The sequence below is a fragment of the Corvus moneduloides genome, chromosome 2, assembly GCF_009650955.1.
Source record: "Corvus moneduloides isolate bCorMon1 chromosome 2, bCorMon1.pri, whole genome shotgun sequence".
Classification (NCBI taxonomy): Eukaryota; Metazoa; Chordata; class Aves; order Passeriformes; family Corvidae; genus Corvus; species Corvus moneduloides.
In genome coordinates, this window is record NC_045477.1 from 110,333,158 (window position 1) to 110,350,312 (window position 17,155).

Sequence of the window (17,155 nt, forward strand, 5' to 3'; positions counted from 1 at the left end):
GGTTATTGAGAAATATCAGTACTATGAAGAGGAGGAATTTGTACGAAACATCACCCCATACTAGTTTTTCCTGTACTGTGCTGATTCTTCTGTCATCTTGTAAGAAGTACTTTGGGACTATCATTTCCTGTGTAAATTTTCTCCAAATAACTGTTATCGGTTATTATTATTGTTCATGTTTCAATTGTATTATCCCCATTCTCAATGACTGCTTCTGAACATTAACAAATAGGGGTTATATTAACTTCAATATAGGTTTATTCTTTTTTGTTAAAAAAAAATTACTATGAATTCCACAAAGTCAATGTGTCTAGAAAACACTAACAACCATGTTTTCTTGGTTTACAGTTTATCATTCCTTTCCCCTCCTCTGACATCCATACAAAGAAGTTCATTATGCTGAATCCCCTGCAGCTAGCTTATAGACCTACTATGTGTTCTGCAGTGAAATAAAACAAGCTTTGTTAAGAAGATTATGGCTCTGGTGTTTTAAAGGTCTGAAATTTTCACTGTGAATAAGGGTTAATTGGGTGAAATACTACATGTGAAAGCTTTGATCCCTGAAAACAGAAGTGCGTGTAATATAAAGGTCCAGAAAGTGCAAGACCTGAAAATGCAACAAAAATGCATCTTTTAAAATCTCCATACCAAATTTGGCTACAAATTTCTGTAGGAGTGAGTTTCTCATTTTAACTATGTGCTAAGAAAATCAAATTTAGGGAGAACTTTCTTTTCTGGTAACTTAATTTTCTGATTACTAGTCATAGAAGGGTTTCTTATTTATCCCTCTGGCTCCACTGAATTAAAGACAAGTGCCATACAAGGAGCAGCAAAGGCTCTTCCATGCATACTCTGTCATTAGGGTACACAGTCCCTCCCTCCCATCATAGCTAAAACACAAACCCAGGGGAGGCCAATTTTTAAGTACTGGCACTGAATCTTGTGGTCAACAGTCAGTGCTTGACATTTCTGAGGGTAGGAAACACCAAAAAGCTTTTGCTTTTGCAAATATTCTCTACATCAGATCCCCTATTTTAGGGAATCACTCTGCAGCAAAACCTGATTACTACTGCTTTTCCCTCTCAAAGTTTTTGTGGTTTGTGAGTCACAAGCCTTGATTCTCCAACACAGAAAACCAAGAAAAATGTTTAAGGCAAGATTGTTTACTCAGATTTAATTATCCATCTCCTTTGTCACAGTGATGGCCCAACAAAAACTGATTCTATGATGTGTCTGGAGCTCCCTGAGAGCAAGCCAGGGGCTGGGTGGTGCTCTCTGGGCCAGGACACCAAGGGCATCTTGTCCTCAGTGCAGGGTTCTGGCAAGTGTCTATACCAAGACCCTAATTCCCGTACAGATGTTGAGGTTTCCAGTTGCCTGTGTGCTCAACAGATTTTAACTGAACAAGGGACTAAGTTTTTCTGGCTACTAAATGGCCATGTAAAAGTGGGTTATCTTTGACCCCTTGGTTAATTCTAGTTATTCCAGATTTGAATCTAACTGGAAAATATGAAAATAATACCCCCAGTGAAAGGGAGATGCTAAACACCTGAGAAATTCAGCAGTGTTAGGTGTTATCAATGTTAAAATTAAATTTTCTTAAGGGGTAAATAATTTCTTTCCTGTACACATGTAGAGGTTTTTTATCATATAAAGAAAGATTCAGGGAGGTTCTCACAGAATGAGCTCAGAAAGCTTTTCTGCACCAGATACGTTCTGAAATACATAAAGCAGGCAGGTATGAGGTATGAGAAATCCAACTGGTTCAAAAAGCAAAATTCAGCTTAACATTTAATCTTATTGATCCCAGTGACATGTTGTATTTTGCATTGTTTAAGTCACTAACTTCTCTTTAGTTAGGCAGATTGTTTAAGAGCTAGGTTTAGGTATATGCTTGCTGCTGTCTTGCACTGGTAAAACCACAGCCTTTCCCATGATGCCTGAAGTGGCCACTTAAAACCAGAGACTAGATAAGAACAAGGGAATAAAGGTGGGTGTTTATTTGAAAGGCCTTCAAAGGTACCCCCTGGGGAGCCAGAAGCTACTGCCAAGATGGACCCCAAGATGGACCCCAAGTCACAAGTTCCTCACACTTTTATAGGTTTGGTTCATTTGCATATCAGGGTTAATTCTCCAATTAAAGCTTCAGTTAATTATGTAATTTCCCTAAGCTTTCCCCCCCTTTAGAGGCTTTTGGTTTATACTTTTTGGGCCTAGGATGGCCTGAGTGTCCTTGGAGAGCAGGCCTGGAGAGGGTTTGTTGTGCCTACCTAGCATGAGAGAGCAGAAATTAACAGGCTACAGGAAACTTCAGAGTTACACACTAGGCAGTAGAGGATTTGAAAAACATGAAGCTTAAAACCTAAGGCATCACCCACGTGCATTTTATGTTCTCTCAAGCAAGTCTTGCAGTCTTCTTAAGCACAAGGCCATGAAGAGCTGTTGGGTGGGTCTGGGATTTGAATGTGTCTAAAGCGTGTGTTTGAACAGCTTTTGGAGAATTAGATCTGTTGGTTACATCATCAATTTCTCCAGACTTGAGAGAAGCTATAGGGAGTCTATTTGATGAGAAGAGCACACCTCTGTTGTGCAGTGACTTTGTGTGTGTCCTCATTGTGGTTTTAGTCTGTATCACCAGAGACAAAAAACAATTCCGATTTTTCATATGGGTTGGCTAATATATGTTTAAGAACTTTCCAAAAAAGATGATGCTGTGACGCTGTATATTGCAAAAATGATTTTGTGTTTAGAAAGACAACTCAATTGTTAACTGTTGTCATGCTACTTTTTGAAGGTGAAATCACACTAGAATTACTTAAAAATGTGAAATGATACATAAAATCAAGTGGCTTAAATGTTGATAATGAATCATCCTTTGAAGTTGCTAATTTCATCTTAATTTGGGAAATGTTCTGTCTTTACCAAAAATGGTATTGTTTTCTGCCAGATAATTCTGCAACCCATTTCAGAGTTATGCTCTAAATAAATCACAATCAAATCCTGATGAGTATATAACAAAAGTTTTAAAACACTTTTCCTCATCTGCCAAAAAAGCTTCAGAATTACAGTAGATGTTTCATTTTGCCAGTCTTGATTACATGACATGCCTCTTCAAGCCAGTCATTCCTACAACCTGCAATTGAAGTGATTTTGAAATGCTTTCCAGTTATTTTGTACATTAGGTCAGGATTTCTCAGTCTCAAATTCTATAATCATGACAGAAAGGATGGAGAGAGACTTCCAGTAACTAAAGTTCTCTAAAGTACTAAAGTAACTCTTTGGCAAGTCAGTTATAAAATTAGAGTAATATTATCTTCTACCTCCTGAAGTTTACATTGAATTCACTGGAGAAAAAAATGAGGAATTTGGAACAATTATTTGTCTTAAATGTACCTAAACCACATCATAGCAAAAAGCAGTCAGTGACTGCATTCAGTGATACATTTGGATTCTCCAATACCTGGCTTCACTTTCAATTCTAGTTGTCAAAATTAATTTTAATTGTATTCAGATGCTTTCTCAGCTAAAAATGGGACTTTTTCAGGAAATTTCAAGTATTATTGCATGTGGTGACCTTTGTTCTGCCAGCCTCATACCCACTGTACAACCTGCTGGATACCTGAGGGCTGAATTTTTGGCGGAAGCCGGTTGTGCAGGCACCATCTTATGGACCAGCTGAGACATACTAACTGGTCCATCTGAAACCTGAACAGAGGGAATAGCCAGGTGGGGGGTCAGGCTCTTCTCCCAGGCAACCAGTGACAGGACACAAGAACATAGTCTTAAACGATGCCAGGGAAGGGTTAGGTTGGACATCAGGAGGAATTTCTTCACAGAAGGGCTGATTAGATAACGGAATGGACTGCCAAGGTGTTGCAAAATGTGGAATATGTAAAATTTGCTCAAGAAAGGATGCTCTGTGATGCTTGATCTTTGTATACTTTCAAGATTAATCAACAAAAGGGAGATTTAATCTGTGAAACAGATAGCAGCTAGCAAGCGATGTCCAGGTGTCAGAAAGACAAATAACTTGTTGGTAGAATTGACTTGTTATGGTTTAGGGCTTGACATGCTGCGATGATTTCAGATGTAGAGGGAGGTTAACAAACCTTGGGGAGAAGGATGCCCACTGACAGTTGGCACAAAGAACACAGAATTTACAGACCACAAGGACATCTGGCAGAACTCCCAACATTAAGAAGAAACTAATAAAGCCAACTCAGCAACTGTGCTGAAATCAGCTCCAGCTGGGTAAGAGGTAATTCTGGCAGGGGGAGATCGGGACCACTGACTCACTGACCACAGACCCAGGAAACTCACTGTGCCAGCAGAAGAGAGACTGAGCATGAGGGCTAAGTAGTGTGACAGGCGAGAGAATCATTAACCAATAGACGATAATAATACTAAGAGAACTATGTAACTTGTAGCCAATGACCACTAATTCTTTTGTTAGCTAAAATCTGTAGTTAGTAAAAAGTTTTGATAGTTGGTGTGCCTGATTCATGGAATGCCACGGAGCACCCAGGCTTGTACAACTCTGAAGTAGAGTAATTAATGTCTGCCTTGAGCGTGTAATTATTGGCTTGCCACACAACAGGTGATGAATCCGATTTTTGTGGACAACAGAAGGAGGTGGTGGAGTCACCGTCTTGGATGTGTTTAAAGAAGGACTGGACGTGGCACTCAGTGCCATGGTGTAGTTGCCACGGTGGTGTTCGGTCATAGGCCGGACTCGATGATCCAAGAGGTCTTTTCCAAGCTAACTGAGCCAGTGATTGCGACCCCAAGGACCGGCTGAGGCACCCGGCACTCGCCACACGATCCCGTTCCGCTCCCGCGGCCCTCACTCGCCCGCCCCGCCCCCCCCGCGCCGACGTGCGCGTGCGCGGAGCGGGCGCGGCGCTCGCCCCTCCCGCCGGGCCGGGCCGGGCCGCGGAGCGCGACGGGCGGCGCGGAGCGGCCGCGCCCGGGCAGGAGCCGCTGCCGGCGGGAGCGCAGCGGAGCCGGGCGGGCCGCGCCATGCGGCTGTGCGGGGCGCTGCTCAAGAGCCCCATCCCCAAGCAGATCGAGTACTACTCGCGCTTCTCCCCCTCGCCCCTCTCCATCAAGCAGTTCCTCGACTTCGGTGAGTGCCGGGGCCGCGGGGTGAGGGGGTGTGGGGGTCGCGGCGGCTTTCCCCGGGAGCGGCGGCGGCGGCTGGCGCGCAGGCCCCGGCCCCTCGGCCGCGGCTCCTCGGCCCGCATCGGGAGCGCGGCCGGGGCCCGGCCCGGCGGCCCCGCAGGCCCGGGGCCCGCGCTGACACCCGGCCGTGCGCGCTGTCGGTAGCCGGTGGCCAGCAAACAGCCGCTGCTCGCCTCGCCGAGGGGCCAGGAGGGGCGGGCTTGCCCCTCTTGCGTTATCCCCTGTCACGGGTACCGTGGGAATGCGGATCAAAATAAGGGTTCCTGACCTGACGTTTTGTGAGCTTAGCGAGTAAAGGAGAGAGTAAGTTAATGGTGTTGAGCGTGAAGATTTAAATCTGCCGTGCAGAGATCGGCTTACTTAAAGCTCGGACATGAACTCTTAACCGCACTTGTATAGGAGACCTGTTTGTGCGAAATTCAGGAACACTTCAGGAAGTGTTGCTGATGATAAATAGCATTTTTCTTTTCAGAAGCCCTGAAATGAAATCCAGGAGTGGCTTTGTGTTGCTGTTAAAAAACCTGCTTCCATCTAGATAACGATAAACCCATATTTGTATCGGAGGTTATTTGACTCTTGCTCTCTGACACATGAGTTGTTGAGATTTTATTATCACATAAATATTGCTGGTAGAGTAAATGTAGAGGCCATGTGTAACACCGTGAAGCTTAACAGAGTGTTCCTTCATTATACTCTTACAGTAAAGGTACAAAAGGACAAAAATGAGCTAGATTTCAGCCACAAAGTGATTAAAAGTGGATACAATTGAACAATTATGGCAGTGGTATTTGTGAAAGAATGCTGTAAGTACAGAAAGCCAGTAATGGGCTTGATATAGTGTTTCAATGAAACAGGGTTTTGTACCATTAAAAAAAACCCCCAAACTCCCTTGTGTTCACTTAAAGGAGAACCTGACTAGAAGCTGTGCTTTCTTTCTCTGGTCTCCACTCACCTGAGTTTGTTATCTCTTCCCACCCCTTCCTGTGCTGCTGGGCTTCTTCTTTAGTATTGGTGATTCTTAGGCTGTATCTTTCTGTACTGGCAAGAGCAATGGCCTAATACTTAGAATATCTTTATTTTAGCCTTGGCACTAAACAAATTGTGTCACCATTGCCTGTTTGAAATGGGTTTGTAATTTGTTGCTGGGGAAATACTGGTTTTTGTGAGTCTTTTCAGTTGTGATTAGAGAGGTGTAAAGATTTCAGGATTTGCATTAATGCCTTGGATGTTCTGACAAAACTTTGCTTTTTGGTAAGGACTTCTACAGTTCTGTGTTGTCCTGCATGACTGTTTGCCTTTGGACATCTCTTCTGCGGGAGCCTTTTCATAATGCTGTGTTTGTTTTAACATTGTAGTGTCTGTATTACTTTATAGTTAGAAAAGTGTCTTGTGATTCTGCAGAAAGTGGTAGTTTTATTACACAATTCTAAGCCTGGCTTATGTCACTGGAAATGAACAGAGTGAGAACAGGACGTTATGGCCTGGCCAGCCCTATTCTTCAGATGTGCTCCAGTTGTCACTGGATGTGTCATTGGACTCTTGTGTGTGTGTGGCTGTGTATTTAAGGCTCTTCGTGTCTTAAGGCTGACGGGAAGCTATCTTGTCATTGACATTTCAAACCTCTGAAGAAAAAAAAGTCTATGGTTTAGTCTTGGAAGGTCACCAGGAGTTTCTAAAATTAGTAGTTTTATGTTGTATCAACCTTGTTAAACCTATCACCTTGATCTTAATAAGTCTTACGGGCCACTTAACATCTCCACTTACTTACTCTTTAGTGCCTGTATTTACTTGGGAAAACTCAAGTAGGAAAATTACAGCAGTTTAAGCAAATACATTAAACCCAATGTAGTTACTTAACTGATGTGATCCTAAATGTTTACAGCTTTGGGTAATTTCAAGTTCAGAGTCTTCAGAGGCCTAGAGGAAAAATCAATATCAAAATGTAAGTGATAATGCAAAAGTTTTCCCACTTGAGGTGTGGAAAGCCTGGACAACTTGCACCATGTCGGGGAACTGTGTTACTTATATCTGAATTAGCCAAAAAAGAATTTCCTGGTGGCACAGGATACAAGTAGTCAAGAGAGCAAATATGCCAAACATAAAGGAGCACGATACTCAAGGTGCAGTTCAGTTGTGTTTGTTCATTTGTAAGAATGTTTGATGGGAAGAAGACACTGTTTTGTGGTCAGCTTATAGAGGCTACTTACTGTCTCGCTTCAAAAGAAACAGTATTTTTAATTGAGCTACATGAATGTAGTGCTTGTTTTACAAAAACATGAGTGAATTTTCAACAAATATTGAAGAAGAGTAAGCCCAAAGGAAATGTGTGAATAACTCTCTCATGGCAGTCTGGTTTTGTTGTCTGATGTATATTTCTCATATGGAATTTGCACTTACTGTGATTCGGATTTATGTGAAGAAAGTTTTTTGACTTAATTTCTGACAATAATGAAACTGCAGTGTGTCCCTTATGTCTTTTTTTTTGTATTGGTGATACTGATTTAGACTAAGTTGACTTACAAATTTGTAAAACTGTGGTGAGCTGGGGGGGAGAAACTTTGTATTTCTTGTGAGCTGAAGACTCTCTTCAGAGATAGTTGGTGGCAATGTGTGTTGAGGTACAGCTTGGGCTTTTTTACTTACTGGCTAACAGTGTGGGTTGTATGGAACATAGTTGTGTGCATAGTGAGGCTGTAGAGTCTCTGTTCCTTTCCAGTGATATAAATTAATGATGTTTATTTTAAAACTTTCTCTGCTTAATTCAGCTGTTTAAACCACTATAAGAGACAGTTTGTCTGTTTAAGGTAGCTTGCTAGTATTAAGAACGTGTGAAGCAAACCAGAAGGCAGTAGTTAAAGCAGTGACACTCTCTTGGCTTTTGTAGCTGAGTCCTGTTTGTGTCCATGTTCTGTTGAGCTTGCAGCTGTCTTTGTAGCTGCCGTGAGTGTGTCAGAGGTTACTGTGCCATGGGCTTGGGACCTCTGTGTAAGAAAGTCTGAGTGCTCACACTGTGCAGCTTTTTTACTTTTTTCTGTGTGTACATTTTCTGTTTGCATGCTCCTGAATTCTGTTCAGGCAGTTTCTTTTTTTACGAAGTGTATTTCCCAAGATTCTTGTGCAATCTCGTTCCTTCGCAAAAGAGTGACCTTCTGTAAGTGTGTTTCAATATAAACAAATTTTGACCTTGTTTAATGCTAGCATGTCACTCCAGGTTTATCCAGGCCTCAATAATTATTCTGCTCTGGAAAAAAATACAAAACCTACCAATTGGATTCAGTTGTGTAGTTCCAAACTTGTGTAGCTCCTCTGAAAGTTGTTTTGGTCGATTTCTAAGTGCAGGTGTTCCTTTATGACCGAGACTAAATTAATTACTAAAATATCTTCTCTGAAATGAACTTGGAAGTAGAGATGTCATCTAACATTTAGGTCCATGGATCTTTGTACATTTTGGGGGCTAGACTGTTTGAGAAAAAAAAAAAAAAGCCCATTCTGGAGATTCATATTGATAGAGCATCTCAATTTAGATTGGATTCAGCATGTAGGGTGGGCCTTAGAGAGTGACAGGTTAATCCAAAATACCCAATACTCTTAACGAGCAATCACACACGTGGGTAACCAGTTGGCCAATCCCTTGCCTGGGGAAGTAATAACCTGTCTGTTTGAGGAAAGTAGAGTTGCTTTTCTGAGAGTGTCCTGGTATTTAAAAAAGTCACCCAGAGACGTGAGCTCCTGGTGCGTGCCCTGCAGCCTGTCCTTGGTGTGAGCCAGCCCTGGAGGGCTGCACTAGTGCTGAACCCTGCCCTGGCTGGCAAGCTCCACACAGCTGCTTGCTCACATCGTCGGGGTACCTCAGCTGTCAGTAAAGTTACTGACAAATGTTTTGTCAAATGAATGGTTGTACTGCAAAGGTTACATATAATTAAGCACAAATGAAGACATGAGTGAAGTGTAAATGGTGTAATCCTTCGATTATGCATGAAAGAGTCATTTGAAGCTGTGCTAGTGCTGTCTTGTGAACGCGTGCCAGGATACTGTACTCATGTAATCCTCTCATTGCTGGTGCCCAGCTGACCAAGTGTCTGAGACCGATGAGTCTGAGGTGTGTTTTGTCAGAAACACGAACCATCTGCTTTTGGGGCTTGTTTACTACTGAAGCTCTCTTGGCCAGCTGTACCTAGCCCTTTTTGTTTCATGTTTCAAATGAAATGCTTTGGATGAATTTTGTTCCTATGGGGTTACACTTGGTTTTTTGTTAGCTCTTTGAACTTGTCATATATTAGTATACATGTACCACAGAGTTACTAATGGGTTTGGATAAAAAAGCTGTGCTTGTGCTTAAGACAGAAGATAGTGAATCACAGTGAATTCTTGTTGTGGAATGTGACTTAGGAGATCCTGATTTTGTAGGTTATAATCAAAATATTTGTGGTGACTGCTGCAGTTAGTGGCATTGAAAAATATCACAAAGGTTGTAATTTAGTAATTCTACTGTACTGAGAACAGCTGAGCATGCAGCAGATAATCACAATGAGTGCATGGAACTGTTATGCCCTGGGGCATATCTGGAGGAAAATATGATCAATAGATCCTTCTCATTTTTTAAATACAGTTTTTGACATGAAATTGTTTCATTTATGTGGTACCTATTAAATTTACCTGTCTTGGGGCAACATGTAGGCCCCTTCCAAAGGGATATAAAGAGCAAACCAGGTATCGGCATTGCTGTTGGTGGCTGCCAGTTGTATGAGCAGGATGAGATTGGGGTTTTGCAAGAGTGTTAATGCTTCATGTCGCTTTCTTGGTAGAGGCATGGATCTGAGCTGACAGCCTGCCACTGGAGAGGTAGCTGGCAGATACAATTTGAACAACAACAACATGTGGAGGTAGGAAAGTAGAGATCAAAACCTGCCTTATGCCTCCAAATATAATTACTAATCTTCTTATGGAAGATGGCTGTTGGAAGATTTTTGTACACAAAAAGATACTGGAAGATTTTAATTGTTTGGTTTTTTTTAATAGAACATTAGTGGAGAGACTGTGCATCTACAGGACTTAAAAAGTTCAGGGCTAAAAGATATTAAATGATTACCTGCTATTTATTGCTTTCAGCTGTGCTTTTTCTACTGCTCTTTGTGTATGGTCCTTAAAACCTTACACTTGATTTAAATACATCTTCAAAAAAAAAAAAAAAATCCTCTTAGCCCAAATGTTAACCATTGGAATGCTGACCTCTGAGTGGGATCAGGAAGATTAATGCTAGTCAGGCATTACTGTCTTTCATTTTCATCTGACTGGCTTCAGCTTCCATACAGCAGTTTTGTTAGAGCTTTTGTTGGTAGGTTGGGATCCTTTGATGCCTGGAATATTTTCACTGTGTGGTATATGTACAGTGTGGTGGAGTATCTTTCTTGATTTTGTAAAGATAAATATATTAAATGAGCTATTTCAAGCCTTATGAAAATACCATGGAATTAACTTCTGTGGCTTTTCCAGAATTTTCAGTATTGTTCTTCAGATATGTCTTTTAGAGCTTTAAATAGCATCCCTTTAGGAGTTTTGTGGAACGTTGGAATAAGATTGTTTCACTGCTGTTTAGTTTTTACCTTGAAAGGCTACCCTTTGGTCACAGTGACAGCTGGATGTGCAAGCTGGATTGTCTGCCTGCTTTTGTTCTTGAATTCTTTTGTGGTTATCACCTTTCCATGTTCAGTCCTTCGTTCCCTAGATCTGGGCATGGATAAAGTTTGCATTTCATAACATTAAGAAGGGTTTTCTTTGAAGGGGCTGTAGCACAGCAAGTAAGCTGGAAGCCTTTTTGATGCAACTGTTATTTATAACCTGTTCCTATTTACAACTGCCAGCTGCTGGCAGGCAGTGGTGTTCCAATACTATATATAATATTGAAGGGTTTTATAAGGCCTAATATTGATTGTTTTGAAGGTCTGGAAGAGTCATTGTGGTTAGGTAACTTTGTTCAGCAGTCACTACTAAACTGTGATATGATAGAGATATTTGTGTGTGGGAGTATTGTGTAATACTAGACTGTGGTGCATTTCGTATACAGAATTATCTGTATCAGTCACTTTTACAGGCTGTTTATTCAATAAAGGAATACTTAATTTCTGAGTGTAATTGAGATTTTATATATATTCTGAATTCAGTATTCTAGTATAGTTACAGTACAAATTCCATAAATTGCTGTAGATGATCAAACTGGATCATCAAGGTATTTTTTTTTTCTTCCTCATAAAGCCTAAGCACTGAAAATTCTGCCTTCAGTAGGTGGTTTGGCTGGCCACTCTTGCCTGTAAGCATGGCCTAGTAGTTTACAAGTGAGCATCCTTCAGCTGATGGAATTGCTTGAGTTTGGTTTCCCAAAACAGCCAAAAATTTCTCAATCTGTATTCCATTTGTCTGTGGGCTGATCAGAGGAGCTGTGCAGTCGTCTGTCTTGGGATGCTGGGAAGGGGAGATGATGTTTCCCTGCACATGTGCATGTCTGCATGCTTGAGGTTTTTTTTATTTCCTGAAGCTGGTATGGCATGTAAGCATACAGCTGAATGTCTTGGGTGATAGAGAGAGGACAAGAACTCCTCATCTGCATGAAGCAGTAAACAATGCCAGTGGGTTTGTTTATTTCTTTTTAGCGAAGCAGAAGCAATGGAGAATGCTGCCTGATAGAAATTGAGGGCTTGGGAAGCTTCTTTCTGGAAGGACAAAAAGATAGGATTTGTAGCTCTTGAAGATCTAAGAATGAATGGGACATGTTTTTCTTCTAGCAACTGGTAGAAATTGTTGAAATGCCTGCTTTAGAGTAGATTAAAACTAATAAGGAGACACCTGAAAATCTGAGATTAAACTTTAATTAAAATGGACATGAATTTGATAGCATTCCTTCTCTGGAATGGAAGAACTGACAGCCAGTGATTTTAAAATAGCATAACTTCTGCAAGCCGAGAAAACAGGTTGGTAGGGTCTCTCCTAAGATATAAGGAGGAGTATAAGATGATGTGTCAGTTTGAGAAAGAGCAATTCTGATGCAGACAAAAGATAGGGGAGCAGTAGAGCAGTGTTACGAAGTCCAGAAATACTGTTGATTAAAAAACATCATATGAAAGCTGGAAGCAAGGACATCTGTCTTAGGTTGCAGTACAAATAACAGCCAAGGTGAGAAGTCATGGGATAGAAAAGCAGATAAAAAGATGTTGAGATAGTTTAAAGTAATTGGGGAGAATGCAGAAGTGAAACATTTACTTGATGAAAGTAAGTACATAATGATAAAGACTGTTGAATTCATCTTTGCTTTGGTCTTCAGAAAAAGATGAATTGTATCCAGAAACATAAAGGAAATCACAACTCTCCCCTGGCCCAAATTTTAGATCAGCTGCAATATGTCTAGATCCTCTTGGCCTAGTGGGTTCCAGCAGAAGTAAATCGGTTCTGTGTGTTGTGAGTAGCTGAACACTTTCTTCTGCAAATGTGTGCGGCCTGGTGCAGCACAGCTGGTGCTTACGGGTTTCATGGAAATAATGGATGGCCCCAGTATTGTGGAAATGGGAAAAAACACTGTTTGTCTTTCAGGGGAGAGGAAGAGGAGGAGATTAGAGTTAAGTCAGGTTGACTGAAGTAACTGAAAAAGTGATGGAGCTGATAATGAAGTAACACATAGATAAGCACCAAGAGATAATAAGGTAGTAAAGAGACAAAAGATTGTGTTGGCCTGGTCTGATTTCCAAGTTAATTTGGTGTGTGCTAAGGCAGTAGCAGTAGGTGCTGTATCTGGCTTTTTATGAAGTTTTGGCACAGCTCCATGTGACATTCTTAATTAAAAACAAACAAACAAAAACCCCCTCAATTACAAAATAATGGACTAACTTCAAGGTGAGGTTGTTGTATCATAGCTGTTCAGTGTTATGGTAGGTTGACCCCATCCAGTAGCTGGGTGCTTGCTCCCCTCTTTCCACCCCTCACTGGCGTGGGGAGAGAATAGGGAGGGCAGAAATGAGAGAACTTATGGATTAAGAACAAGACAATTTAAGAAGTAAAGCAAAGAGGAAGAGAAACAAGTGATGCACGGGCAGTCACTCACCACCCCTAGGAGCAGAGCTGTGCTCAGCCAGACACTGTGTGATGGACATCTTGGGTGACAAAGCCAGCCAGTTTGTTACTGCTGGGCATGGCATCATGTCATATAGAGCAGCCCTTTGTCCAGCTCAGGTCAGCTCTCCTGGCTCTGTCCCCATCCAGCCTGTTACCCACCCCCAATCCTACTTGCTGGGATAGGGACTGAGTGCAGGAGAGAGAAACCCCTCATGCTATGCAGGGCCTGTTCAGCCATAGCCCAAACACGGCTGTGTCAGCAGCGCTTCGAGTTACAGCTCCAAGGCACAGCGCCCTCTGGGGCACTGTGAGGAGAACTGGCTCCAGCAGCCAGCTCAGTACAAATGTTTATGAAGAACTATTAATACGTATGTTGCACTAGCAGTCATTGATCTTCACAGGCCTGTGTTGTGAAGAGTGAATGGTATGTCTCCAGTCCTCCATAACTCAAATCAGTATAAGCCATCATAATAATCCATCAATATAATCCATCATCATCATCCACCATAGGCATAGATTTAGGGATTGTTTTATCTAATTCCACAGTTACTATATTAGAACAGCTTTTCTTGTTGCCAGCTATGCTTAATATAATGGCCTTTTTTAAAAGCCACCTTTTTCTCAAAACTGCTGCAGTATTTTAGAGGCTACTACTTACCCTTTAAAAAGTACATTTGTTTTTTTGTGTTTTTCTGGAGTCAGTTAAATGTAATTTTTCTTTTTGGAAATGTTAGGTTGAAAGGATGAATTAGAGCACTGAACTGTGACTCTTGAGGCATAGTTCTCCTTTTTCTGATGCTTTTTGTGTTATAAGAGGCTATTTTATTGGCTCCTGTTTCCTTTAAACCTTTCTATGTAAATGTGACGTTCTCTTACATTTCTTTGTTCTGTTTAAATTATTTTCTGTTAGTTTGTAGTCAATATAAAAAAAGTGACACAGAGTTATAAATACTTTCACTGACTTAATTCATTAAAATAGTAGGCTTGTGCAAATTACAGTTGGTGTTTTTCAGAATTGGGTTTAAGACTGTGAATCGACAAGCAGAATTTTTTTGCTAAAAATAATCTACATTTTAACTGCTACTTGTTTGTTTTAGTCCTTGTTTATGCTTTTCTGCAAGATTTTTATAGACTGCAAAAATACCTTCTGACTGATAACTAGCAATGACATAGAGGAATCCTCTAATCTTTTTTGTAATGTGGTTTGTTAATTATCAAAAGTGTTTTGAAACAAGATGTTTAACAGTCTAATGCGTTTCACTTCGGTGAGACTAAAGGGAAACTGGAGCATGTGGTATTGGCAGTATTTTTATGTAATTGGTTTTAACTGTGTGTGTCTTTGCTCATGAACGTTAATTTTATTTATGCTGGGGATTTGGAATAGCTTTTCCTTTGGCAGGTTTACAGGAACTAAAGGATAAAGCAGGGACTTGTATTTTTCTGGAATGGTTAGAGAGAATTATGGAAGTTTTTCATAAAGGTTAGGAAGGAATTTGTCAAAGTTGTGAGAGCTTAGGGAGAGTGTTAAAAATTTGGAACATCTAATTATAATCTTCAATGTGAAACAGATTTTTACCTCTTATGGGAGGAAAAGGTGATTATAAGACCCAAGAAGCAAAACTCAATCTTTTCTGGTCAGTTTATTGTAACAGATGCTGATCAGAGCAACAAAAGGAGAATAAGGTTTCTTTGGTTCGGTGCTTTAAGCCTCATCTACATCTAAAAAACCAAGTTTTAGATCTGTTTTAAGATTTTGAGTCTCACCAGAGCAAAACGTGAGATTTGTTTTGTCCAGGATCTCTTGTTTGAAAGCCGCAGAGCCCCTTGGCAGTGGAGGCCAGGGCTGCTGTGCACCTCTGACCTGCTCTGACTGGCTGCTCCCTGCTTAGGGCTCAGGAGTGCTGGTGGAAGAGGAGCTGATACAGTCTGAAGAGACACGTTGTTTTGGTTTTGTCTGTTTTAGAAGCCCCTTGTGCCTGGCTAGGGAAGGAGTCTGGTTTGCAGAGATAGTTCTAAGATCAGGAACCTGATCAGGGCCATGGTTTCTCCTGAGAATGTTTTGGCTCTTTGCCTGTCATTTTCTGTGGGGAGTGCCTATGATACAGCAAGACAAAGCTTTGTGCTAAAATGATTCACCTGACTTTCAGTCTACTCCCAAATTGCTCAAAGGAAAGACAGCCTTGGGTCTATATGTCTAAAAATAATACAGCCTGTGGGTAATTGGTTGAGTGCCTCTGCGTTAAACTTTATAGGTACTTTTGGTTACTGTGTTGTCTCTTGGCAAATGCATTAAAATACTCAAAAAATTATTTCGTTAGAAGTGAGTGGTAAGCAGCTAAACATTAGTTTTAGATCAGGGAAGCTTATGTTAAAAATTCACGCTTTTATTTTAATTTGGGTTGTTCTGTTTAACAGTACATGGTGCTGGTTTACAGCTTTGACAAGTGGTTTTCTGATAATCCATTCCTCTTGAGAGGGACAGACGTGTCTTCACTTGGGTCTTTTCTGTGGCAGGAAGGCTGTGGCTTTAGGAGTTAAAATCAGTGATTGCAGTTTATTGTGCATCTGTTAATTCCTCCTGTTGTTTCTGTTCAGCAGTAAGTTAAGCTGCTTTCCAGCACAGTCAGTTTCATTCAGAGCACCATTTACTTGAAACAGGCTTACTGGAGTTCACAAGTCATATATTGTTGTTATTATTATTTATTATTAAATTAGTGTATAGCTAATGTGATAGTAAATGTAATGATTCACTCCATGTTGAGCTGTCCTGCTGTGCTAAGGACAGCTAGCTGACATTTTTTCTTTACCTGCATTTATATGAAAACATGAAATGACTTTTTCTCGATGCCAGTGGTATTCCTTAACATGGACATAGTAATTAATACACATAAGATATAAACCAGCTCACTCTTAGGGGTTTTGGAAATAAGTGGAGATAAGTATGTTTTTCTGTATATAAATTCAAGAGTAGTTGTATTTATTTTTTAACTTCTTAAGTTCAAAAGTCTAGACCTTGATTATGAATGAGATTTGGTCTGGTCATTCAGATAACAGGGTATAGGCTAATGTATTCTCCTGATGAATGCTGTACTGAAATTTTCCTTTAGAGCAGAAAGTGAGCATTGCAGTTACCCTGCCAGTCAAAGCTTGAATGTGTCATTAGTTGAATTGCATAAATTGGAAATGGTTTATTAAGCTCAACTGTTTCAGTACTTCAGCCCTTGTTTTATCCATATGCTGTGACACGTGACTGTTGGAAAGTTTTAACTGGAAGGGTAAATAACATGAGCTCCCTAGTTTGGATTGCACTTAGCAGTGGAATGGCACAGAGTGCAAATCAATGGCCATACAGTGGTAACAACTGAGTTCTCATCTGTGAACATAAACCATGTAGATTGAGAAGACTCAAGCACCCCTATCAGTGTGCTTTCCCTTAGGCTGAAAAGGCCCAACTAGTCATGGGAATTGGGCTGAAGAAGATAAACAAATATTTGGGAAAGATTACTTGCGGACTTCAGTTCCTCTGGCTTTAGGCTGGTTTTCTGGCAGTAGTTGTTTGACACAACTTAATTGACTTCATAAAAGTGATATGTTTATTATAGTTCAGTAATATGTAAAAAATATTTTTTGTTTTTAAATCTTCACGTTTCATTTTTTGAAACTTCAGAATTTCTCTGGTTTCCTTACTGACATAGAACCAGTCTCTTAACGTGCCAATCATATGTGCCAAGTGAAGCATGCCCATAAAACAGGACACTTCCATGAAATAATTGCAAGGGTTGGTGGAATTAGCCTTAGAGAGCAGTAATGGAACTTGGGCTGAAGCTTAGTCCTGATGTGTCTAAAAAGAGGCTGAATACCTGAGGAAGTGTGG

At 40.8% G+C, this 17,155-nt stretch overlaps 1 protein-coding gene across 2 annotated transcripts in view; it reads left to right on the plus strand.

Annotated features, from left to right (window-relative positions):
* Positions 1-4,920: 4,920 nt before the first annotated feature.
* The window catches only part of PDK3 (pyruvate dehydrogenase kinase 3), a 55,283-nt gene continuing 43,048 nt past the window's right edge, over positions 4,921-17,155 (plus strand). The window contains exon 1 of one of the 2 annotated variants that reach the window (XM_032100854.1): positions 4,921-5,125. In XM_032100854.1, coding sequence (XP_031956745.1) covers positions 5,020-5,125 — 106 coding nt within the window. In that variant the 5' untranslated portion in view covers positions 4,921-5,019. The remainder of the gene's footprint in view (positions 5,126-17,155) is intronic. The other variant, XM_032100855.1, reaches the window with a different exon arrangement.